Source organism: Tachypleus tridentatus, chromosome 10, assembly GCF_004210375.1.
Source record: "Tachypleus tridentatus isolate NWPU-2018 chromosome 10, ASM421037v1, whole genome shotgun sequence".
NCBI classification, from domain to species: Eukaryota; Metazoa; Arthropoda; class Merostomata; order Xiphosura; family Limulidae; genus Tachypleus; species Tachypleus tridentatus.
Window position 1 is genome coordinate 128,494,956 of NC_134834.1, and position 26,323 is coordinate 128,521,278.

At 32.5% G+C, this 26,323-nt stretch overlaps 1 protein-coding gene across 1 annotated transcript in view; it reads left to right on the forward strand.

Annotated features, from left to right (window-relative positions):
- LOC143228505 (transcription factor AP-2-epsilon-like) overlaps positions 1 to 26,323 on the forward strand; it is a 40,426-nt gene that overhangs the window by 1,788 nt on the left and 12,315 nt on the right. Inside the window, 4 exon segments of the mRNA XM_076459755.1 lie at positions 226 to 289; positions 1,120 to 1,324; positions 14,588 to 14,706; positions 24,365 to 24,506. Coding sequence (XP_076315870.1) covers positions 226 to 289; positions 1,120 to 1,324; positions 14,588 to 14,706; positions 24,365 to 24,506 — 530 coding nt within the window.

Here is a 26,323-nt window from a genome sequence, read left to right on the forward strand (position 1 = left end):
CTTGAAAGTGATAGCTACATTACATAGTGATTGGCGTACTTGAAATATTTGCATAACAAATCTTTCTTCATTTTCGGTCACAATATTGAAGCATTTTAAGATATAACAAAATATTCTGACAGTAATTAAAGGTATGTAATGTAGAGTGCTTTAAGAAAACTTTTCTTGTGTTAAGAATTTTGTGTTTTTTTTTCCTGATTTTCAGTTTGATTTTTTGTTTCGCAGGCCACAGGAATTGAAGGTGCTAACAACATATTTGGAGGAGAACATAACAGTGTCATAAGAAAAGGTACATTGAAATGTTTAATTTTTCTATCGCTTTGGTTTCATAAACTTTGTTTTTGCAAGGATACAGAAAGCAATTTTGTTACCGTATATTATGATAAAAATATTTCATGCTTCCAAACCTTTTGTTGTTGTTTTAAAAAAAGAAGAGAACATCCTTGAAGACTTGGTTTTTGTTGTACATTTTATAATGATTAAAGAAGGAAACTAGAAATTTCGGGATTGCAATTATTGCAGCGCATGATTGCAATGTGCTAAAACTGACTACTTGGGGCTATGTGCGACATAATTGGTTAGTAGCTTTGCTTATGCTAATTAAACTGTTTTGAAAATACTGATATAAAACTGTATATAACAGTTTAATATAATGCCAACAAATTATTTCCGACAAAACCATAATTTTAAAGAAGTAATAAAATAAACTGTTTTATTGTAATATATATATATATACTATTATAAGACTGAATTCAAAATAATTTTACACCACAAATTTGATTTAAAAAGTTGTTTTCTGAATTCAAAATTTTCTCTATATGTGAAGGACTTGGGAAAAACATATTGAATTTGTATTCATGTTATTATGCGCATCACACGGAAAGAGATTTTACAGATAACCGATAATTTGTTTTCAAACGATCTTGTGATATAATTGTCCCTAATGGTTACATTTACTTTTCTGTCTCTGTCTTTTGCTTTCTTCTCGCACTGGTGTTTTTTTTTTCTCTAATATTCGGTGACTTGGAACTTTCTTTCCATCTCTCCCTCTGACATATTGGGGATTCACTCAGGTCGGTTGACGTACCCCTGTGTTCCCTCCGTCTGTCCTTCTAACAGGCATCAAACCAAGACACAGTGACAACTGCAAGGAAATGGTCATTACAGGTGTCACGTCACCTACTGATGTGTTCTGCTCCGTGCCTGGCCGCTTGTCTCTGCTCAGTTCCACATCTAAGTACAAAGTGACTGTAGGAGAAGTCCAACGCCGGTTATCCCCACCAGAGTGCCTCAATGCTTCGCTATTAGGAGGAGTTTTGAGAAGGTAAGCCATTACTGTCAATTTGAATATCTCAACCTTTTGTGTGGGGTGACATTAAATACATTTGCTTCCTACCTTAACTAGGTGGAGTTGTAGGTCAACAGTTATGTGTGGTGAAATCCAAACTGGTTTTAACAACTATTTAACAACTATAAGTTTACAGAATAGTATAAAAGTCAATGTTTATTCCAATTTGTTTATGCTAGTAAACTTTGATATAAAGCTTAATCAAAGGTATAGCTTTAATTCCGTTTAAATAATAATTGGAAATAAAGTAGAGTGCATTTATAATGTCCAAGTTCTTTACTTCATTTAGACTTTAACCCGATGAAAACTTTTCATATTTTATTGATATTCATAATTATTATTATTTTTGTTGTTAGCAAGGTGAGTGAAAAGTATTTTAAAAATTAGGTATGGTGATGTTTCTAATAATTCAGTTTGATTCGTAATTTACTAATGATAAGAGTCTGCTTTGATAGGATTAGATCAGAAACGATGTTATGGCGCATTGTGGAATCGCCTGACCAGCAGAGGATTTTTTCAGGGATTTCATGCCCTTTTGGCACAAGTAATTTCAGTGTCTTATACTCAAAATCTTGCCGTTTTATCCCTTTACTAGATAAACAAAAGCCACAAGTTATATTTGCCTGCAATAGTTAAACTCATATTTCTTCTCAAGAAATGAAATAATTCACAAATGTTTAGTTAAAATCTTTATGTTTAATATCAATGTTAATCATTTGCTTTTACTTGAAGAACTAATTCTGCTCCTAAGCGGTTAACGAAATAAAGATCCTGGTGAACTGTTGGTCTGTTTCGTCTTTTCAAACTTTTTCTTTTTTACTTTATCTGGAGTACATTGTTTTTTAACGTAGTAAACCTCCAAACTTTTGCGTGCTTCACATATTTTGATTTGTTTTTAAAATTCTTTTAAGAATCAAAAATTGTTCTATAGTAATATAAAATATATCTGAAGATTTCAGTCGTTGATGTCATTCATTCTATTATTTTATATAAAATTTATGGTACTTACTTTATTCAAATTCTATCAAGTGCTGTTAAGTTATAAATAATAAGTAATTTCCAGATAATACATGGTTAACTGATACAATTTTAAGAAATGTGTGAAAAAAAACTTACCGTCTCGTTTGAGTAACTGGTCTGGAACACTGTAGCATATATTAAAAACGTGTTTTGAACATATGGCATGAAAAAATCTTTTATTATTATTATGACGGGTGCTTAAACATAAAACTTATTTTCTCATCAGCACATATTTTTTAATTTGATTTAAATCAATAAGAAAAAAATACAGAAATATTTAAATATTACTAATTTTAGGAAATCGCATTGCCTTCTGTTACCTAGACGGATTACCGTACAATGTTATTGTGTTCTATTGATTAGACAAGTTACGTTATAGGACAATGTTTGTTGTTCTATTGGCCAGATAATATATTGCAGAATAAGGTGTGTGTCTTTTTTTTCTTTTTTACGTTATGTAGAGTGCCATAAGACAGTTTGTGTGTGTCTTGTTCTTCATGTAGTGTGTGAGCCTTCTCGTGGATAAATACAATAACGTAGTGTAACATATGTGCTTAATACTGTGTTATTAATCTTTACCCTAATTCTGATTTATCAGTAACTTAAATAAACTTGACAACAATTATATTTCACCAACGCAGTCTAGCTCACGTCATACTTGTTCATGCAATTTTGCTCTCCACCCCAGTGGCACAGCGGTATGTCTGCGCACTTACGACGCTAGAAACCAGGTTTCGATACTGGTAAGAGTACATATAGTCCACTGTGTAGCTTTGTACTTCACTTAACAAAATCATGCAATTTAACAATATCAACAGCGCCTTAAGTATTACTATCCCAGAAAGCCTGAACAACACTTGTACTGAGCGAATGGCCTTGTCGGCACTGGATATAGTAGATAGAGTTTGGATGACATGTTGTCCATTTTTCTTTACTTGCATTCACAAGTTTTTGGTCGCACCAAAACGTGCTCGCCCTTTCAGCCGTGGGGGCGTTATAAAGTGACGGTCAATCTTAGTATTCGTTGGTAACAGAGTAGCCCAAGAGTTGGCGGTGGGTGGTGATGACTAGCTGCCTTCCATCTAGTCTTACACTGCTAAATTAGGGACGGCTAGCGCAGATAGCCCTCGAGTAGCTTTGCGCGAAATTCAAAAAGAAACAAACACAAGTTTTTAAATTTTTGTATTGGAGAGAGTGCCGTATGGTAACTCGAGTGTGATTTATATCGTTCAGACAAACTAAATGTAACTTTATTTGATTAGTCAGAATACTGATGAATATTGCGTGTATCATTTGTTGGGGATCATAACGCGTGTAGATCCTGTTGGCCAAACTTAGTGATGAAGAATAATACCAGTTGCTTTATTTTGATCAGGTAAAACACTACGGTATAATGTTCATGTGTTATACTGGTCAAGCAAAGTGTCCTAGGTTAAAGCATTTTTTATCTGTCGGAGTTCCATACAATATTATACGAACTTTGTATTGGCTAAGCAGTGTGTCATATGGTCAGAATATGATTTCCTATTACCTTTCCCTTCTAACAGAAACTGGTGTTACTTGAAAACAGTCTTAAATTCATAAAATATTTAAACTTATTGAATTATACAGATATAAGAATTGTAGCATTAACAATTTATTATATATATATATATATTGTACTGTATGTGATCCAAACCTGTTCACAGTTTACTGAAAAACACTATGGATATCTCTCACAATAAAATATTTGTTGCTTCTCTAACTTTCTTACCTATTTCTCTTTTTAATGATATGTTCTGGAAAATAAGGATAAAATGTAATGTTCTAAAGAAATGTTCCTAGAAACGTTTAGTTGCTTTTCTCGACATTCTACCTGGGATTATTTGTCGAACCAAAGAAAAATATTACTCATACTTCAGCAACAGTGAATAATCAACAGATTAAATATATATAATCTAACAGTAATAATAATACAATTGAAACAATAACATTTTCAAGAAACATACTCGATTTTAAATATTTTTTAACCATTAACACCTGGTTACTTAAGGTGACATTTATCCTAAATAAAAATGATAGTAAAAAAAGAAAAAAATGTACACAATTATGTCTGTTTTTCTCTTTCTCTCCTAAGATATTGTACTAATGATAAAAAGGCAGATGGCTTAGAGGCGAGCTAATGAACTATTTTTTTTGAAAAGTAGGAAAATATACACTTTACAAGGAAAGATACCTTTATTTAATTTTGAACCATCCTTGTTATATCACAACGAGTGATATGATGTTTGCATAGTTAGCCATACCACTCTGCAATTAATTAAAAAAGCAATCTCATGTTACCATTGCATATCTGATATTTTTAGTTTGATTAATTATTGAATGACTGCTATTTTGATAAAGACTTTTGTACAAGAGGTTTACAGTAGCGTCTTTCTTTCCTTTTTCCACTTTTATTTTCGAATAGTTTACAGGTTAAGTTATTGTTTATTGCCACCGAATCTGCATTAATAATAAAGCACCAAACACTGACTAAGACATAGTCAAAATGCTCATTTCGGTATTATATACTTGTGGTAAACTTGGAGGGAGAGATAAATAATTCTAACGGTTATGTTTTCGTCCAGATCCTGAATTTGTTCTGTGGTTGCACTAAGGATTTAGAAACTGGCAACTCAGGTTTAACTTCATGCAATACCATAGAACTGTACTTTAAGCTGTGAGTGCATTTTAATAATGACTATAGATCCCTCAACATGAATGGCGGATGGTAAGGAATGGCTGACTAACTGCTTCCTGTTTAAATGATACATGAAACTTCGAAGCTTTAATTTAGTGATTTTTAAATTAGATTTTCAGTTTGATCATTGGAGAAACAGTGAATTTGACAATACTTAAAACAGTATTATGATTACTCGTAAATTCTGTCAATTTATAAAAGGCTTCACATCCCTAATTAAATTGCTATCAATGTAATATTTGGAAAAGCTCTATACCACATTTCTTGATCAGTCAGCACCAAACTTGACAGAGAGATATAGGATGACATGAGAAAGATCATGGAGTGGTTGGGCCCCACCTAATTTCATATATAATTTTGGAAAAACAACTAAATCAACACTAGACACAGTGATATACACGACATGAAGAAGGTCGTAAAGGGAGTTAGAACCCCTTATCCAATTTCATATTAATATAATTCTTCAAAACAGTATGTCTTTCTTTTCAGTATTGATACCTTTATGTATTTTTATTGCACTGGTAACGTGTATTATGTTAAGAAGAAATAGAAGCACAATTTCATATCCTTTGTTTGTAAACTAGTTTTTATTTCACACGTCTAACGGACGGGTAATCCAACCAGTTTTTCATAAAAGAACTAAGAGCAGCATGTTCTTAAGCTAGACTATTGTTAGTCTTTAGATTATTGCTCTCCATAACTTATGTTGACTCACATTTTCAGAACGTCAGATTTTTTGTCATTTAACCTTAATGAAGACATGAGGAATTTAAATAATAATAAACAACGTGATTTGTTTCATTAAAAATATTTTAAAATACAGGATGTTGTGCAATTTTCTGCTACTTACGAATTTACAGTTGGGAAACTCAATAAAACTATTGGTCTTATCTTCATTATTGAGGCCCTGCATGTCAAAGTGGTTAAGGCGCCTGACTTGCGATCTGCGGGTTCGAATCTCCATCACACCAAACGTATTCGCTCTCTCAGCTGTGGATGGGGTATAATGTTAGGGTCAATCTTAGTATTCGTTGGTGAAAGAGCAGCCAAAGAGTTGGCAGTGGGTGGTGATGACTAGCTGCCTTCCCTCTAATCTTACACTACTAAATTAGGGACGTCTAGTGCAGATAGCTCTTGTGTAGCTTTGTGCGAAATTCAATGAAACAAAAAATGCATTATTGAATTTTTCCCTGAAAATGTGCTACCTCTATATTCGACGAGGGGTGTAAACACCTTCATGCAAAACGACAATTTATCAGTATGAATGAATGGTTCATTGAATGCGTGTGTTCTTTGCAGTTAAATTATTTTTTCCCTTACCTTAATGTACAAACGTAATTAGGTAAAAAATAAATTATATTAAAGGAATTTAAGAAAAATCAACTTATGAATTGAAAACCTCGCTTTATGAAGACGGTTGGATGCAGACTTTGCATCCAGAGTTGCAATAACTCTTTGGTTTTTGGAGAAAAAACCAAATCCCGGTGATTTCTCCTAGCCCCTTCCCTTGGCTGTGGTTTCGCTAGATAGTAGATAGGGACAGTGGGAATCTCGTTAATCCATTCATGCGCGTCACTAATTAGATGACGAGGCATTTGATTACCTTAAGAGAGTCATAGTTACTCCCGCCGTTACTCCCTGGTGACTTCATTTTCAAGGGTGCTTGAAAATCTGTATAAAAAACATTTTTCTCTAACAACCTCAGTTTTATCTGCTTCTGATGTTTTGATGATCATTCATTTTAAAACTTATTACTGCTTCAAACAAATACCATATTATGGACGCTAGCTATTCTTCTAACATTTCCAATGCAACTGCTGGAGAATTTAGTAACAGGCAATTCTTTTGTTTCGATAAAAAATCGAGACAGTGATATTAGTTAGTTACAACAGAGTTCATGTTATTTTTATACTTTATTCCTTTTTTTTAAAGCAAAATTATGTTAAGAAAAAATAGAATAGTTGCTTTTTTTGTGACATTCACTCAATGCCACAGAAAGGTTATCTGCCTAAGCCGTCCTTAATTTTAAACTGATGGGATAGAGAGAGAAGAAAACGAATCTACAGCCAACTACTACTAACTTTTGAACTATTCTAATTAAATACTGGAATTTGACCGTCACTCTTATAAGTTATCCATAGCCCCAATTAAATGTATAGAATTTCAATATTTTGACATCGGGACGTGAAACGTAAACCATGAAATTTACAATCCAACACACTTGACACTTCATGAAGTTTGGCTTCTTAACACAGTTCGACCTTCTGCGTTATGATATGAATATTTGTTCTAAACTTAGTGCCTTTATCGCATAATAGCTTATTACTTATACTAACAAATAGGTCCACTATTCATCTTTGGAAAGATTCGTGGCTGTTGCTGTGGGTATTCTTCATAGCAATAGCAGTTATCCTGTAGACGAGTTTAATATTGTTTTTATAATGTTGTAGATATATTTGTATCTGAAATGATGATTTATATCTATTGCGTCAGATCAGAATTACCACAAGCACATCTATATATATATATATATAATGTCATTTCCAAAATCTAAATGCTGAACTAAGAATTATTTATAACTTTATACTAATAAAAGGTGTGCATTCATTGTAAATAGTTCAACACATAATCCTTTTTTCTCCAATAGTTAATATATGTTTTCGAGATAACTGCATTTTTATAATGGAGTTTTAACATTAGGAGCTTATGGGGTAGCAAAACAAGTTGATTTTCATAACATTGATTTTTCTGGGAAGATTTATTCTTTGTGAAAAATGTAAAAAAGTTGTCATTCTTTAATGAACGTTACTTTCTTTAAGCTTCTCGTAGTTGTTATTCTTCTTGTGTGTGGTTTACATAAAACTTAACCTAAGGGTCAGTTTACAGGGGCCTGGGATGATCAAGTGGTTAAGGCACTCGACTCGTAATCTAAGGATCCCAGGTTCGAATCCACGTCATACCAAACAGGTTCACCACTTTCAGCCATGGAGATGTTATAATGTTACGGTCAATCCCACAATTCGTTGATTAAAGAGTAAATCAAGAGCAGTATTACACTGCCAAATTAGGGACGACCAGCTCAGATAGCCCTCGTGTAGCTCTACGCAAAATTCAAAACAAAAAAATAATCAGTTTACAGGAGTTCTTTTGAAATTATCAAAGTTTTGTTTCTTAACAGGCCCACATAAAGTACCATTTTGCATAAAATAGCCCTTTGGAAGATTCACACAAGATTGTTCTCTGTGGAAGATTTGACTACAGTGTATTATTTTTGCTTTGAATACGCACGAAACCAACGTTCTTGTAAAGGCTTAGGTGATAGATACCTTTTTGTTAGCTATGGCAAAGAATATTATGACATACAATTGGAATGAGAATGAGATTTTTAAATGATAAATGTTCGAACTGCATAATGAACTCTTTTTTTTAATTATTCAAAGCATATATATATATATATATATATATATACATATGTATATAGTTAAGATACCCAAGTATAAATGTGTATTGTGTGAACAATTTTGTTTTTATTTATTATCGTGATGCTCAAAAAGGCAACTTTACGGCATTGTATTTCTAGATGAACAGTTAATAGTAGTTGGTGAAAATGCGAGTATGCGGCGAGATGATATGGAATCCAACCTTGACACATTCTCTTCTCAGCTATGATTCGGAAGTGACGCTAGTGCTGTGGAGTTAGATTTCGTGCAAGTCGCATTATACGACGGCAAAATTTTATTGTATGTAATTTACATTTTTCTAGTGGTATTCATGGAGTCAGGCTAAACCAGTTCTAAGAAGTCGTTAACTGTTATTTTCTTAGAGACTTGCTTTAGTTTCAGAGCCTCCAACCCAGCTCAGCCTCAACTTTCATAACTTAGAGCCAAATAGAAGGTTTGGTTTCCTTTACGACTTCTTTCCTATTAGAACTGTATTTCCGTAATGATTGTTACGACAAGTCTTTCGTGCTATGCCTCTTCCCTTTTCTCATGGTTGTTACTAAGATCCCTAATTAAACCCAGCTAGTGTTATCTTTCCAACTCATTATTCCCGTTCTTCATTATTTCTTTTATAATTTTTGTAGTATAACAGCTATGACTTTGCGTTGAATAATTTCGACGTATAAAGTTGATTATGTATTCATTTAAAGGCAGGCGTTGTCCTTTACTTCACAATCAGTAACTGATTAAAACCACACTAAACTTACAGCGCTAAAAACAAGATTTAATACCTGTGTTGAGCACGTCACACATAGCTCATTGTGCTGCTGGTAAAGTGTAAATACATAGTTTTTCTTTTTCTTAAAAGCGAGCTACTCAACCATGGTATTTATTGTTTAGATAAGCCCTTTCCACTTAATGTTAATATTATATGTTAATTTGTTAAGTTGTAATTTCTTAAATATTTCAGTCTAATATAGTTCCCATGACACTTAAAAATTTAAATAATATGTTTATTCCTTGATCATATACCTAGCTAATTATTTTTCAAGTTGAGTTATATTACTAATATTATTTTACTCTCTATACATTCTTTATTGTTTGTGCTCAGAAAACTATTTATGGTAAGTTGGAATGATTTGGTTACATTCCGTTCAATGTAGTCTGTAAACAAGGATTATGCACTTCCTCATTTTATTTTTTGAATAAAATATCAGAGTTACTTGATAGCTTTTGAGATATTCAAAACACATAAGAAGATGCAAGTCAGACAACCGCGAAATAATAATAAAAAGTATACTTTAATCAAGCCTTTTTAGTTAGTGACGTCATTGTTGCTCGAAATACTTTTACCACACTCAATCAACAGATGAGTGAGTAACCTACCTAGGAATTTTGAGAGAATAAAATAAGGCTTTTAGATGTATTTACCCGTATCTTCATCAAGATGCATCAACATACCACCTTCTTCCAAGTTTCCACTTCTGGTATTCATAGTACTTTTCTTCTAGGCTGTTACAACTGGGGACATTTTATTTCACTCAGCTTTTAGCTTTATATTGGTATTACAACGAGACATTTGGAATTTAAGTGTTATATATTTGTGTGTCTGTTGGTTTTTTTTTAACTTGGTTAGAACATCTGGACAATAGAAAACTAATTATTTATAAGCTTCCAGTGAAGATAAAGAAAACTTTATGTATGCATTACGTTTATTTTTTTATTATTCTGATCTAATATATATTAACTTTTTTCATTTTCTAAATCAAAGTCCCTCGCTGGAACAGCGATAAGTCTACGGATTTACAATGCTCAAATCAGGGTTAGATTCCCTGGGTAGATACAGCAGATAGCCCGATGTGGTTTTGTTATAAGAAAACACACACACTAAATAAAAAATAATATTAGTAATATTAATATTAGTGTATAATATTAGTTAAGTAGATTCATTAACATGATTTTACTGTGGTGTTATTTTACACCAGATAGTATTTCTTAGAAATGAGCAAAGTTTTTCTTGTCTCATCAAGTTGAAGTCCATATGTTTTTTTCGTCGTGCCAGTCTTTAACGTAATTTCCATAGAGTATTTTAGTTATTTTAGTTTACTTTTAAGTATCAACCTCCATAGAGATATTCATTACCGTCTCAAAATATAAACTAGTAAAAAGTTAGTAAAAACATTTAATTTTAGTTTCATAAAAAGTTTCAGTAGGAAGAGACCATTTGAATTTCATACTGCGTTTCATTCTTCATACAGATATTTGTTGTCATATAAGAACAGTTTTCGAAAGGAAAATGTAAGAGTTTTCATATAGATTTGTTGTGTCATAATATTGTACTTCCCTTTCATAAGTCAGTTACATTCACGTGTATATTATTATTACGTCAAACGTTTAAGGATGAACTTAGAATAGTATCACATGCAACTTCTTTTGTAAAATACACTTCTCTCATAAGCTGTAACAAACAACATGTGGTTTTCCAAGTGTTGGACTCCAATTTAAAAAATCCTTGTGAAATTTCTTAATACTAGCGCATGCGTGTCGATAGCTATTCAATTCAATACTTTTTAGCAATATAACTTTAATTTTGATGCTGCAAAAGATTTATCTAATTTTAGTCGAATTTTCTACTTTAATGACTAGTTCTCCTCAAGAACAAATGAGAAATTAACCTAAAATTCATAGCAAAGTAAAAAATATATGACACAACAAATTAAAACAAAACTGGCTAATTGAAACAGCAGAAACATTGTCTGATTTTTCCCATTTAATTATGTTAGTTTTATAGACAAAAAAAAATCCTAATTAATTAGAAGGCCAGAAGGTTTGTTATATAAAATGCTTAATGTCCTTTCATTATGGCATGCTGCGATACGCTCCATTATTTTTGTGAAGTAAATCTACGTCTTCACTGAAATGGATAAGTATCACTCATGTAACAGAAGTCGCGTTGCTCATTTCTTTTATGGTGGAAGAAGGAGAGGCTGCGTTCTACACTTTAGATTTCATCATCTATCACGCCTCAGCTCTTTATAAGCGGATAGTAATAACCAGTTAGAAATCTGAAAACTAAATGTGTTTCTGGAAAGAGAGTAAAATGCAAACTGAAATAAAATTACCATGACGAAGAAATTAATAAAGTAAAGATAAAGGGTGGACAAAATAGAATAGTTAAAGAAAAAAACAACAGAGTCATTAAGGGAACAGAATAGCCAAATAAAGTAGTAAGAAAAAATAAAAGTAAAAAAGAAGAATAAAACAAGGGAAGATAGTTACACAGGTATGTTATATGGCAATCAAAGAAAGAAAAGAGAAAGTGGGTGACACAGTAAGAAAAATTGTGTTGTTTAGGGGAATAGTTACACACACAATAAAACGATATTGAAATTGATTTGAAAATGTGAAAAAAAGGAAGCTGTATCAAATTAGTGTATTGACAAAAATGAGATAATTATGTTGATAGAAAGGTATAATGATATAGTTTACTTGTGTGAAAATTGAGTTAGGAAATTGTACGTGAAATGGTGGAAGCAAGTTAGGAAATTGTACATGAAATAGTGGAAGTAAACACCTAAAAGAAGATAAAATAAGTTTGATAAATCTATAAAGACAAAAATTGTGCAAAAACTAAAATATCATGGGGGGACACATAGGATAGTGCTTTCCTTTAAATAGGCAGGGCCAAACAAGCCTACCTGTTGCTTAAGTGACGCTGCCTAGGCAGCTTGCAGGTGTGGTTGATGGTAATAGAGCCTCTAGCAAATTCTTTTGAAGCTACACTGTCTGTGACAGGTCGGCTTCTGGGGGCCTCAAAGCAGCTGGCGTCACGGAGTCCCGCTTTTGCTGCAGGCAAAACAGTTGACCAGCTTATTTGAATAACAGACACTTTGTTGGTACGTGTCATTGGTTAGTTTAGTGCATACTTTTTATTTCTAAAAAAGTATAAAAGTACAGTTAGAGAAAAGTAAAATGACAAGTGATTTTAGTATAACATTTCTAAAATTACACGATATTACAACTGCGTCTTGTTAACAAGCTATTTCAAAAGTGAACTGATGGAATAAGTTACAGATTACATTCCAAATTAAAAAAGAGTATTTTAAGGTTTTCGTATATTGCTTTACAATCAAAGAATTATGCACCTTTTCTAAATAAACAGGTAGAGAATAAAATAAATCTTATTAATTAAAACGTATTATAAACGATTCATGAACAAACTAGTGAACAAGAGTTGTATATAATATTGAGTAATACACGTAAATTTATCATAAAATTCAGGAGCGTTGTCAAATAAAATCTTTGGGATAGCGAACGAACTTTATTTTGTATTACAAATGAACATTAATTAGAGATGCCGCCATATCTACAAGTTTGCTGTGAAACAATTATCCTCAGCAAAAGCGAAACTCTGATAAATCCATTCTATTTCCACACGTACCCATTCTTAACTAATTTAATTTGTTTGTAGTTAAGCATAAAGCCACACAGTGGGTTATCTGTATTCTGCTCAACACAGGTGTCGAAACCCGCTTTCTAGCGTTGTAAGTCCGCAGACGTGCCGCTGTGCCACGGTGGGGGCAGACAACTAGTTTGAAACGGTTCCCAACTTGAAGGATTCACATGTGAATCTGTGTACCTCATGTAATAAGGTGTAAAATAGCTATTACAAATAGATTAACGTAAATATATTGTGACGTATTCACAAACTTCAACAAGTACTGAGTAGACAACATGAAGTTTATTTTTAATTCTTGACGACGAGAAACCCACTTGAAATAAAAAATGTATCTCAAAACGGTTGATATGGTATTAATATTTTTATTGATAAGGAAAAAACAACGTTTCGACCTTCCTAGGTTATCTTAACCTGAAAATGACCTAGGATAGTCGTAATGTTGTTCTCTCCTATCAATAAAAGTGCCAATACCCATACCAGCCGTTCTGAGATACAAGTTTATTTTAAAACTTGCATCACTAAATATTTCAACAAAATTAATTTACTGAGTTCTCTTTACAACGGTCGCGGGTTCGAATCCCATCACACCAAACATGCTTGCCCTTTCAGTGGGGCGTTATAATGTGACGGTCAATCTCACTATTCATTGGTAAAAGAGTAGCCCAAGAGTTGGCGGTGGGGGTGATGACTAGCTGCCTTCCCTCTAGTCTTACACTGCTAAATTAGAAACAGCTAACGCATATAGCCCTCGAGTACCTTTGCGCGAAATAAAAAAAAAAAACAACACAAAATTCTGAAGGAACAAATCGCTTCAAATTGGCTCCATATTTATCTATGTATTTTGATTTGTCTGCCAAGTTTAGAGTAGTATAAGCAGAGAACTTCTCGCTGAAATCTTTTCATGCGCATTTCTCCAGTAATTCAAAACCCTATCATAGTTTGAGCTGATCAGTTTGCATGTTTTAGTTCTGGGGTATTAATTGTTAAAATGTAAAATAAGTGTTTGGTCATATTTATTTTCATTGTATTTATTTGTGCATATTATATACACATTAACTAATATTCTAATTACTTTGTTGTTGTTTTAGTATTTATCTTTGAAAGAAATAACATTTTCTAGACTGTTCTGAAACTTGGCGGGACGTAATGTAAACTTCCATTTTGTTATCTGTGTGAAAGTTGCTTTTATCACCCTTTTGTTGTGGTAGGATAACGATAAGGACTGTTATTTGTTGCAGTTAACTTTAAGTATATATATAAACACAGTATGCTTTTATCTGGCTTATTACGTTCGTGTTTAGTGTGCCACATCGTAGAGTTTTTTCTTTTGATTGTTTTATTATCAGAGACTTGCTATTATTTACCTTTTTTAATCACTATTTACTGGATGTTGCAAAATAACGTTAATTTCATTACAAAGATACTAAGATTCTAATGCTCTTTTCGTTTGTAAATTTTGAAAAAATTAGGAGTTTAGAGTTTGTTTATTAGGACTTACTCATGATTGTTTATCTTTATAAAAATGTCTTTATTTTGTTTTTCATTGCTAGGTAGCCCACTTTATTTGCAGAACTAATTGTTGTTATGGTTAATATTCTTAGGGCTAAATCAAAAAATGGCGGAAGATCTCTTCGTGAAAAACTTGAGAAAATTGGCCTAAATCTCCCGGCAGGAAGACGGAAAGCTGCCAATGTCACACTTCTTACGTCACTTGTAGAAGGTAAGTATTTTACCAGTGGCCAAGCTTCGTCTTTGACTGGGAATGAACGAACGTGGCTGATAAGGCAGCTTAGAATAATACTGTAATATTATACTCTTTGTAAAAAAGAACTTGCTCGGGATATGAAATCTGTTCACTTGATAGTTGTGTACAAGGTACCAGGAGAGCTAAACAAATGTAAGGAAAACTTGCTTTCTAAATCACGAATAGTTGCGTAAATATCATTAAATTCCGGCAGGACATTTTGACTTCTAAAACAACGTTAATTCTGTAGCATCTCTAACATCTGTTATAAAACTATTAAATTGTGTTTACATTTGAAATTATTTGTACTAGCGATTTATAACTGTAAATGCCTCTAATGCCTTACGATACGAGTGTGTGTGTGTGTCTTCTTATAACAAAGTCACATTTGGCTATCTTCTGTGGCCACCAAGAGGTATCGAACTGCTGATTTTAGCGCTGTAAATCTGTAGCATTTCTGCTCTACCAACGGAGGACAGTACGATATGAAATTGAGAGTTTTTATCAATTATAAACCTTAGTAAACAAAACAAATATTAATGGCTGAATTACAGGTTGAAAAGCAGGTTCGAACTATCAATTGTATGATTTATAAAAATAATAGCTGACTGATTATAAAACAACTTCTCCTTATTCGATATTTTTTAATACATTTTCTTCTTCTGGAGAAAATGTCGTTGTTATTATTAATTTGCTTTGTTTTCATTGTTATATTGTTGAAATGAATCACAGAATCAGAATCATGTTCCCGTGTGAGTAATAAAATGGATACACTTAAAGAGACCCTTGATGGTGTTTTATCAATTCACTCTAGAGGTGTAAGCTTACATGTTCTCTGCTGGTACAGCGGTAAATCTATATATTTATAATTCTAAAATCATGCGTTTTATTCCTCTCGGTGGATAAAGTAGATAGTCCGATGTGGCTCTGCTATAAGAAAAAACACACAAACACATACGCTTACATAACAGGAGATGTACGATTATTCTTTGGCGTAAAGTAATATGAAAATGTGGGATCACTAACAAAGTACTTAGAAGAGGATAAAACATATTTCCTCTTACGGCTTTATACCCATTTAGTTGGTATATCTTGCCTATGGACTTACATTTACCAGAAACAGAAACAAGAATGTGTCCCAACACCTCTTTTTAATCCATTATCTACCATGCAACATCGGAACGTGCTATCATTTGTCCCTGAAGCGAAATTTCAGGAAGAATAAGTCATTGGAAAAGGCCAAAATATTTCACTGGACCACATATTTCTATAATTCGTCATGCTTGTCTCGTTAGTAGACAACGTAAGAGAAGTTAATTTGTAAGTATCTTCAGATGTCGCACACTAATAAAGAATTTGTTTAAATTAGTTTTCATAATGCTATGACGGATTGTTGTGAATCATTTTTCCGAATCAGACAGAAATGATTGTGATATTTGCTACAATAAGGTAAATTATTTTCACTAATAAAATTAGATACATTGTAGTTGTTTAGAAACAAGAGTTTCTTAAATGAAGTGTGGAAACCACACTTGAACTGTTTACGGATTTGAACATTTTCCGTAATAGTGCAAGTTATTCAAAAATTTTTTAGAAGTAAAAATTTACGAAATAGTAAATAATATTAACATTTATATATGTTTAATTAGTTAACATCGTTAATTTGATTTAATTCAATACCTATTTTAATGTTTTATACTATTAGATATATTTAATCTGTAAAAATAGCTTCCTTAACCAAATATGACAGGTACGGTACCATGAAGCTGTACATATGTATATGTAAAATTTGTTTTGGTTATTAGTAACTCGTTAAGCAGTTGTTTATGGAATACGAAAACCTTGCTAACAACGAGACTATCTAACGGATAAATCGGACAAAGTTGTGACAAAGGCTTTTGTAATTTGCCTGTCACTCATAATTAAGACTAATTATTATCAGTTGCAATTACTAATGAAAATTTTTAGCAACCCTACTAGCAGAAATTACCACAATTATGTTAGGTAAATTACTTTGTGCAAAATAACAATATTCTCTGTCAGAAACAAACATTTTTATTATGTTTCTACTGGGTATTATTTTTAACAACTTATATGCTTTCACTAGGGAAACCCAGTTTTGATACTCGTGGAAGGCAGAGCACAGACAGCTCATTTCGTGTTTTTGTGCTTAATTAAAAAAACAATCTTTTATGAAGTTGTAATACTAGAAATTAACAATATGAGCAGATTACTTTACATTTTACGTATCCAGTTGGACACATTTCATTAAATATAATGCTAATAATGGCATATGATGACGTAATTGACAAAGATTGGGTCAAAGTCAAAAGTCAGTACTGATCGTGTGAAAGCATAGTACGGTTTACTGCGATGTATATCAGTATCTATGTATGTAATCAAAACTCCTTCGCCATCTACTGAATAGCACCATAAACTAAAAATCCATAAAAAATCCACTCTTTGTGTATTGAAGATGACGACAATTAGAAAAGTAACTGTGGGGTCTGCAACAACCATTTCTTTATAATAGAACACAATTTTAAATAAAAGTATTCTCCTCACAACAAGAACACGACTTTTACTAGGACTGTACATGAATGTTTGATTATATCTTTATTGATGTAGTTTATAAATGAACTGCTGAGAAACGGAGTTCTTAAAACATTAAAGTTTGTATTATTAAAATTTATTAACCTTTTAAGCTCCATATATTGTGTATGACTGACTATAGAGAACAATCAGAACACCTTTCTTGTACAGCAAGTACTTCGCTGAAAAAAAAACCTTCTAATCTTTTTCAGTTAGGTATGAATACCACAAATGTTTTTCTTTACAGCAAAGCCACATTGGGCCATCTTCTGTGTTCACCGAGGGGAATCAAACCCCTGATTTTATCGTTATAAGTCTGAAGACTTAGCGTTGCCCCATCGGGGGACTAAATACTACGATTAGTAATTACTAGCACAAACAATCGCCCGTAGGGTGGCGTTTCTGCTGGTATTTTATAACGTTATATACATTTTGCAGTGAAATGGTAGATATTCTTATTATTTTGAGGCACAATTCAACTGTTGTTTAACCACATATAAAGATGTACAAATGCATTTCTCTTATTTATTCTTGATTTCTTTTCACATTGGAAGTGTTCTACAAAATATGTGATCTTTATTTAAGTTGGGGTGTGAATTGGCTCTGTAGTGGAACGCTGGCTTTGGGAGCAGTCGATCTGTGTTCAAATCCGTGCAATACTTTAATATTTTCCCCGCACTTTACGCTGTAGGCACGTTATATAAGAATGACAGTCAATCCTTTACTGTGGATCGTAGGGTGCTGCTGATTAGCTGTCTTTCCTTTGGTAAATAACTGCAAATTTATGACAGCCACAGATAAGCTTTGTCATAAATACAAATATTTAAATTAGTTAAAAATATTTATATTCAAAAACAAAAAATGTAATGATGGGAAATGTTAGGTACAGTATGAATTTTATTCGCAAAAAAGGTTGTAATGAAACCTATAATAATCGAATTGAAAAGAGAACAAAATGCATTTAACTATATAAATACATATATACCCACATATGTACGTGTGGGTGGATGTCTGTTCGTGCATAGATGACAGAAATATAACTTAGGCTTTCGATAGGAGATAATACAAGTTAGGGAAGGTTTAAAATATAAGAGGACACATTTAAAGTTAGAGAAAGAATCACAACCTAAAATAGTCTTCTTTTTTTGTTCTTGTATTTTCATATCTCATTTATATTAACCCAAATTGTATTTATTTATCTTGTCTGTTTTTATATTTGTATACCTTTTTTTTTATCTCTTTGATGTATTACGTGACTTTTGTTTCATGTTGTGTAACAAGTGCTTTGAAAGGTTCCAAATTACCCATCATTTATTTCTACTTGTTATTTCTACTCGTGGTGTAAAATAACCTCAAAAGGGTGCGTACAAGGTTATCGTCTCTTGTTCGTAAACCACCCGTTTCTTAGTTTTATGTTTGCCAGAACTAGTAGGGTATCTGAAAATTATTATGTAGACTTTTGACAAGAAAACTCAACTGGATTTATTTCCAAACTTTCCGCTCTATCTTTCTTATTTTTTTCCATCCCACAAAACCTCTAGAGAAATATGATAATCTCACGACCAAGTAGCGTCTGCACAGCCTTACCTCCTGTATTTTAAATCACATCTGTCTTGAAATACGAAATGTACTTCATCATTAAATCATATAAAAGTAGGCGATCTTATCCAGAAATGTTCGATTTCATTATTACTTCTGATGAGCAATAATTATGTCAACTTTGCATTCAATTTCCAAAAAAATAAAAACGTGTCTTTCCTCTGTAATTATTGCAGATATTTATAGATTCTACTTCTTATACCTATTTAGAAATGCTCTGTTATTTTTGCAATAATATTTGCAATAAACATAACGTTTAACATGGACAGTTATTTAAAATAATATTATTATAGAGCCCAGCATGGCCAAGAGTGTTAAGGCGTGCGACTCGTAATTTGAGGGTCACGGGTTTGCATCCCCGTCGCGCCAAACATGCTCGCCCTTTCAGCCGTGGGGGGTGTTATAATGTGACGGTCAATCCCACTATTCGTTGGTAAAAGAGTAGCCCAAGAGTTGGCGGTGGGTGGTGATGACTAGCTGTCTTTCCTCTAGTCTTACACTACTACATTAGGGACGGCTCGCACAGATAGCCCTTGAGCAGCTTTGTGCGAAATTCAAAAACAAAAGAAACAATATTATTATTTTAAAATATAATGTTTATAGTATCTACATTTCCAGACGAACGTTGGCAGTTTGAAGCCTAAGGTTTAACATGACCAGTTTCTAGGAGAACATTAGCAGTAGAGAATGTTGTTTTTTTAGTGCAAGGCTATACCCGCAGGAATCAAACCGCAGATTTTAACATATTAAGTATGTAAATTTACTTCTGACTCATCGAGAGAAATATCAGCATGAAAAAAGATAGCATTTGGCATAGCCAGTTTTTTCGACGAGCATTGATACTTTAGACAGAAATAATGTCAAAATATCGAGGCTGAATTGTTGTAAAATATATTTAAGACATTCCAAACAATATTTCATAAGAGTATGAGTAAATACAGAAGTCCATTTCATGAACAAATTCATCCTTCATTCTTTTGTATTTTTTGAAATAGTTTTAACTCAGACGTTTTATCGTTGTTTGGCCAGAAGAAGATCTGGTGTCACATTTTACAATGTATTGAGCCTCTTACAAATAGCGCTCCAGACTAGAGTTAAAGTATGAGTCTGTATTGTAGATCAGTTAGTTGTTATTGAGTATGTTGCTGTGACTTTGTTCCCATCGGTAGGCGCAGATAGCACTCGAGTAGCTTTGCGCAAAATTAAAAATACAAACAAAAAACAAAACAAACCCATTGGTAGACTAAGCAAATAGCTCAATGTGGCTTTGCTATAAGAAAACACCCACACCCACACAGACGCTGGGAGTTTGTTCTGTGCTCTACATTTTGACAAATACAAAAAATATGAAGTTACCAAGTAAGTAGAATTTCGTTTATACGTTGTTCACTTATAAACTTAGGCTAGGAGCCTTCAAGAAATATAAACAGGAAACTTCTATAAGCGCGAAAGAAATGAACATTATATCCGAAACTTCAGTATATTAATCATTGATAATAATCCAAGGAGACTGAGATAAGAAATACATTTTTCAAAGAGATCATTTCACAAATCAATGAGTTAAGTAATGAAGGCCTTGCATGTTGGCAGACACTGGTTCTACACCTCCCATTGTTCGATGTGATATAGTAATAAAAGCTAGGAAAATGCCTCCAAAGATGTAGCAAAACGAGTTATTGATGAAAATAGTCATAACGCTTCAGCAAGGTGAAATATTGTAAGAAATTTCCCCTATAAGACATGATATCTGATATATTGTACATTAGGACTCGACTTAAGAAGGAGAATCACATGGAGGTTGAACTTGTTCCATATATTTTTAATGTCCATAACCAGGAACCCCCCGTACACTACACAATAATTATATCAAAAGATGAATTTTCAGTAACAACTAGAATAAAAGATCGAGATGAAGAAGACAATCAGCCTAAAGTAAAATCCAGAAAGACAGGTGGATCAAGCCAAGGGCCACAATTCATGATCGTTTTTAAAGGTACGTTAGCAGAAGAATGGCGAAATAGTTATCTTGAGAGAATACTTTGACAGAAATAATGCAACTTATTGCGGGGTCATGACAAAATCGTGGAACAAGTGAATCTATTCGAACTTTTAAATACAACTCGCGATGCAAAACGGTAAGTGGTGATAAAGGACAAGCCACTGAAATAAAAACGATGGTGATTCGGTAATAAATGAGTAAAAAAAGAAGGTATTGTATTTTTATTAGTAGTTTGATTTACTTTATTTCACGCATTTAATTAGAAATTTAATTGTTGTAATGTCTTTGTATAATGCACCATTATTTTTTTTGTGAAACAGGCAAGAAACTTTACATTCCAAAGAATGGGTAGAGTTGTAGGATGTTTTTTAATTTCAACGTTTGTATTCTTATTTGGTCACAGAAAGGTTTGACGTCACATGATGAGCGTGTGGCTTCATGTTTAAAGTTTTCTACAAAGTCCTGGACAGATCTAAACATCGAGTTAGACTAGAGTTAGCATGCGCGTCATGTAGTCAGTTTGTTTGTTGCTTACAACAGATTAATTAGATTAGTAATGTCAATTTTGGGTAGAGTTATAAATTTAACAAGTGAAATATTTGTTTACACTTTATTTGCTTATAAGGTGAAGCTTTTTGTTTATTACATAAAATCGCTGAACTTGTAAACTTAATTTTTGTTGTGCTATTTTTTTATTAGTGTGCGACAACACAATAGTCTATCTACAGTCTTTCCTCGTAGGAATGGTACCGCGAATTTTAATGTTGTAAGTCTGTAACTTTATCGCTGCCTCAACAGGGAACATTAGAAATTGTTTTAAAATAAATGAATTGCTTGTTTTGTTTTTAGCATCACCTGTGTATGTTTTTTTTTTGACATTTAATGACAAGTGTGGCTGATTTTAATCAGATAGGACATATTATGTGCATCACCTGTGTATGTTTTGATTTTGACATTTAATGACTAGTGTGGCTGATTTTAATCAGATAAAACATATATTTTTTATTTGACTAAAACAAGAATCATTGTAAACAGCCTATGGTTTCACTGTCTTATTAATTATAACTCCTTTATGTGCATAGTGTGGCTGACGAAACGGGTAGTCGAACAGCTGTAGTCATCCAAACAGTTTTTTCACCCCGATGGCATATGATGGGCATAGTAAAATAGTTTCTTGAAACAGTATCTGCTCAAGTTAGGCCATGGATGAGTTGTCTAAGCGAGCAGATGCTGAAACCGTTAGATTTAACAGCAAAAAGAACTGGGTTTTTAGTTCTCTGCGACACCTTTCTCACATTGCACAATATTCCTGTTTATTAAAGTACTTAAAGCAAAAACAAAGTGAAAAGAACAAGAAGAAATTGTTCATTAGAAGTAAGTGGCCTCTGTGGTGTGTTTTTATACATATAAAACACCATGCAAATGTCTTTTGTGGTTATTTTCATTCAGCGGGTACGATTCCTGGAAGTGAGTTTCATGCTTAGCATTTAAAAATAGAACAATAATTATTTAAACTGCTACTTTATAATTCAGTGTAAGTGGTCTCCTTCCCGCATTTCTTAACTTTATATGTTATGATATCAAAAAGTATTTTGCTGCATGAAGGGCATATTTTAAGTACAGAAACAGTCTTATCACTGGTGTTACTAGGATTTTTCATTTGGTGAGAGGAAGGAAAAGGGACGCATCAGAAAGGGGTATAAAATGCCATTAGATATCAATGATTTTTTTTTTGTATTTCAGAAGTGCGCATTTATTATTTTAATTATAAAAAATATAAGTATTTTGAGTTCTCTGCACAGCTTTATGGCGGCCTGATGGTGTTTCAAACTCATCTAGATTTTATCTGATTAGAGATACTTCTTTCGTTTCAAGTTACCTAATATGATTACTCTTATCAAAATTAGCATGTTCATGCTATTGGAGTCGCATGTAGATGGGAATCTAAAATTTAACTGGGGGGCTTGTGGGAGAAGAGTTCTCTGATGTGCATATACGGGTGCCCAAGTGCACAAGTTAGTGAGACTTATTTTTGTATGACTGATATATGTCCTAATACTTCATTCATTAAATCTTGCGAACGAGGTCGAGTGCTTGACCTCAAATGTTTAGCATATCTCCAAATAATATTCATTAACTTATTCCTCATAGTCTGAACAGACTTGCCTGACCAAAAAAAAGCATTCTTTTTCTGAAGTTCTTTATCAACTGCATGGAACTTTTGAAACTTGTTTATTTTTGTAATTGCAGTTCAGAACAAACGCTTGAAAACAGCAATCTTTTGATCTGAGGCTGTGTTTATTTTACATATATCATTTCACGTTGAGTAGTGTGATTACAATACACACAAAGCTCTGTTTCTTCAACTGTTTCATTATGATTTTGTTATATTTCGTCATAAGTAATGACCTGAATATGGTTATTTATGGCAGATCACTTCTTCAAATATATTTATTATTCCAGGATATTGCATTGTCCAAAAAATATTATAAAGCACAAGAGAGTTTGTTTCTAAAGCCGTTAGAATTTGTTAAACATAAAAGTTGTCGTGGAGTTAGGTACATAAATAAATAATTCTGTTTTTGCACATCAGCAATGGTAATAATTAAGGTTAAAAATTTCTTTCCACTTTGATTTTTTAACAATTCAGTAAATTTCAGTGCAATAAAAATGAAAAGTGATTTACAAAAGTACATTGTAACTAAATATTTTATTTTAGAGGATATAAAGCCCTTAACTAATGCCTCCAAATGGCTCAAAGCAGGCTATCTGTGCTCTGCCCACCACGGGTATCGAAACACGGTTTTTAGTGGTACAAGCCCGCAGACACACCGCTAAGCCATTTCATTTATATTGTACTGAAATTTACTGAATTCAAAACTACAACAACCCTAACTAATCATTTAACAAAAGCAATGAAATAATAAATTTGTATTTTTAATTTTTTATTCGATTTCTAGGTTATGAAATGGTCAGCTTTACCTGTCTCACTTTTATAATGACTCTGGGTTTTAACGTTTAACAGTTCTTTCGTATCCTAAACGCCTTATGCGTTTAGTCAGATACTGATTCAAGTATTCCTTTTTATAGTTCTAACTAAAGGTGTGGCGATACAGTGATACGATACGATACGATTTATGTATGTTCACGAAATTTGAAACGTTATAAATTCAGGATTTCTAATAAAGTGATGAAACTGTGTAGAATGGACGGTAACTGCCTGTTGTTTTCCAAAATCAGTGCTAGGTTCATGTTTATTAGCAAGTGTTAATTAGAAAATGTGATGATTAAGTTAATCTAGATTCTAGAGAATAGTTGTAGTAAAAATAAATTACTTGGTTGAGTGATTATTGCGATTATATTTATTGTTTATGAATGTCAATATTATATTTCTCTGCATACAGCTTGTTCTAATAGTTTCAATATTTCTTTCTCCAATTTTAGGTGAAGCAATCCATCTAGCACGAGATTTCGGGTATGTATGCGAGACCGAATTTCCTTCTCGTCAGGTAGCAGAGTATTTATGCAGAAACCACAGTGACCCAACAGAAGTGTACCGAAGGAAAGAACTGTTACTAGCTACCAAGTATGAGTCAGTCTAGTTCTGTTATATATCAACTTTAAAATAATACACAATATATATATGAAGAGAAATAATTGAATATGGTGAAATAAATTCAATTCTAATTGTGGACCCTTTTCCTGATGCCGTTAAATTATCTTACATTACGTGTAGATAACAATGAAGAAATGAACATTGGATATTCACATAAAATACACGGTTAAATTACCGTAAGTTAATAAATACCTTTTGTTTTTTTCTCAAATAAGGATTTTCAACATCATCTTGTTACACATTTCTAAATAACTTAATTAATTCTGCAGATGTTTTCTTTAGTCAGAATTTGGTGTTTTTATTCACTACTTCTTAGTAGTGACTTGTATTTAAACCCATTTATCCTTGCTATAGCATCTTCCAAATGAATTATTTCTTGAGTTATATATTTTTTTTTTACAGATTGTATCTCTTTATTTTATTTGTTTTTTCTGGTTTATTGTAAGCAAATATTTATTTACCATTATAGCTTCACCTGTTTTTACATATCCTTAAATTCCTGGATATACAAACACTTATCAAACAAGCTCTCTTCATGAGTTTGAGAAACAAAAAGTTATAGCCATCAATGAGTAGTAAATGTCGTTTTGTTTACAGCTTTAGAAAGCTTTATTATGAATCGAAGACCGTAATTTTTGCATTCTTATTTAAGTATAGTTAATAATCACTGGTGGCTTATGAGGCTTTTGGACAATGAAAAAAAAAATGTTTTCAACATTTTTAACTACTGGAACTGGAAACAATTTTTTAAATTGCTACCAGACACGCAAGTAAACTATGTCTATTATCTAGTACTATTGTATTCGCAAAAACTGTTGCTTCTGTTCGTAAACTAATCAACAAGCCATGATACGATTTTCAAATAAAATTGTTCTGTAATAAAATCTAAACGTACAAAAACTAAATAAAAATTAAAACTGCCAACGGCAAGTTGCACATTTCAGCTAAAATTGTTTTCACTTTCCATTTCACAGGTAGTATCCTTCCTACGTGTTTAAGCGGTAAGCTTGAGGGATTATAAAACTAAAACTCGTGGGATACGCAACGCAGATTGCATTGTACAACTTTGCTGTAGAAACACACGCAAGTAGTTGTTAGGAAGTACTTCCAAAGTTATATTCATTGTACATTCAATGGCTTTGTATATTTTTATAAAACGCAGACTAATCCAAAATCATACATTTCTACTGTTTCTGTTTGTAATTACAGGCAGACATCTAAATTTTTAGACAAGGGTGCTATTTATTATAATAATATCCATAATTAAAATGAGTGACGATATTTTCAATAAACCCTAACTCAGTTGCAGGGAAATTATAACAGCATCCATAGTGTGTACAAATAAAGAACACCCGTAAGTATGTTGAACTGAGACCCATTCATCACAACTATTATTTCACGGAATTAATTCGGTAATTCGTTTAACTTTAAAAAATGTGTCTTATTGGTCCAGATTCCAGGTGACGTCATTTGTCATTCCCTGGTCATCATTTCAGATTTCAACACGAACTTGTATTTTGTCGACTTTAATCTTGAAACATCCATTTATTCAATAATATGTTATTCAAATGTTTCTATTAGAAGTATGTGTTACTTTTATATGCTCACCTGTATAAACTAGTCCATGAAATATATTTTTAATTTTATGTAATTTATTCTATTTTACTGAGATATTTTTTTCTATCTTACAGACGTAAACAAAAAAAGATAAGGACAATTTATTAGTTTAAGAAAAGATCGTTTCATTTTCTAGGAACGTTAAGAACAGTACTTCATATGAATCATAT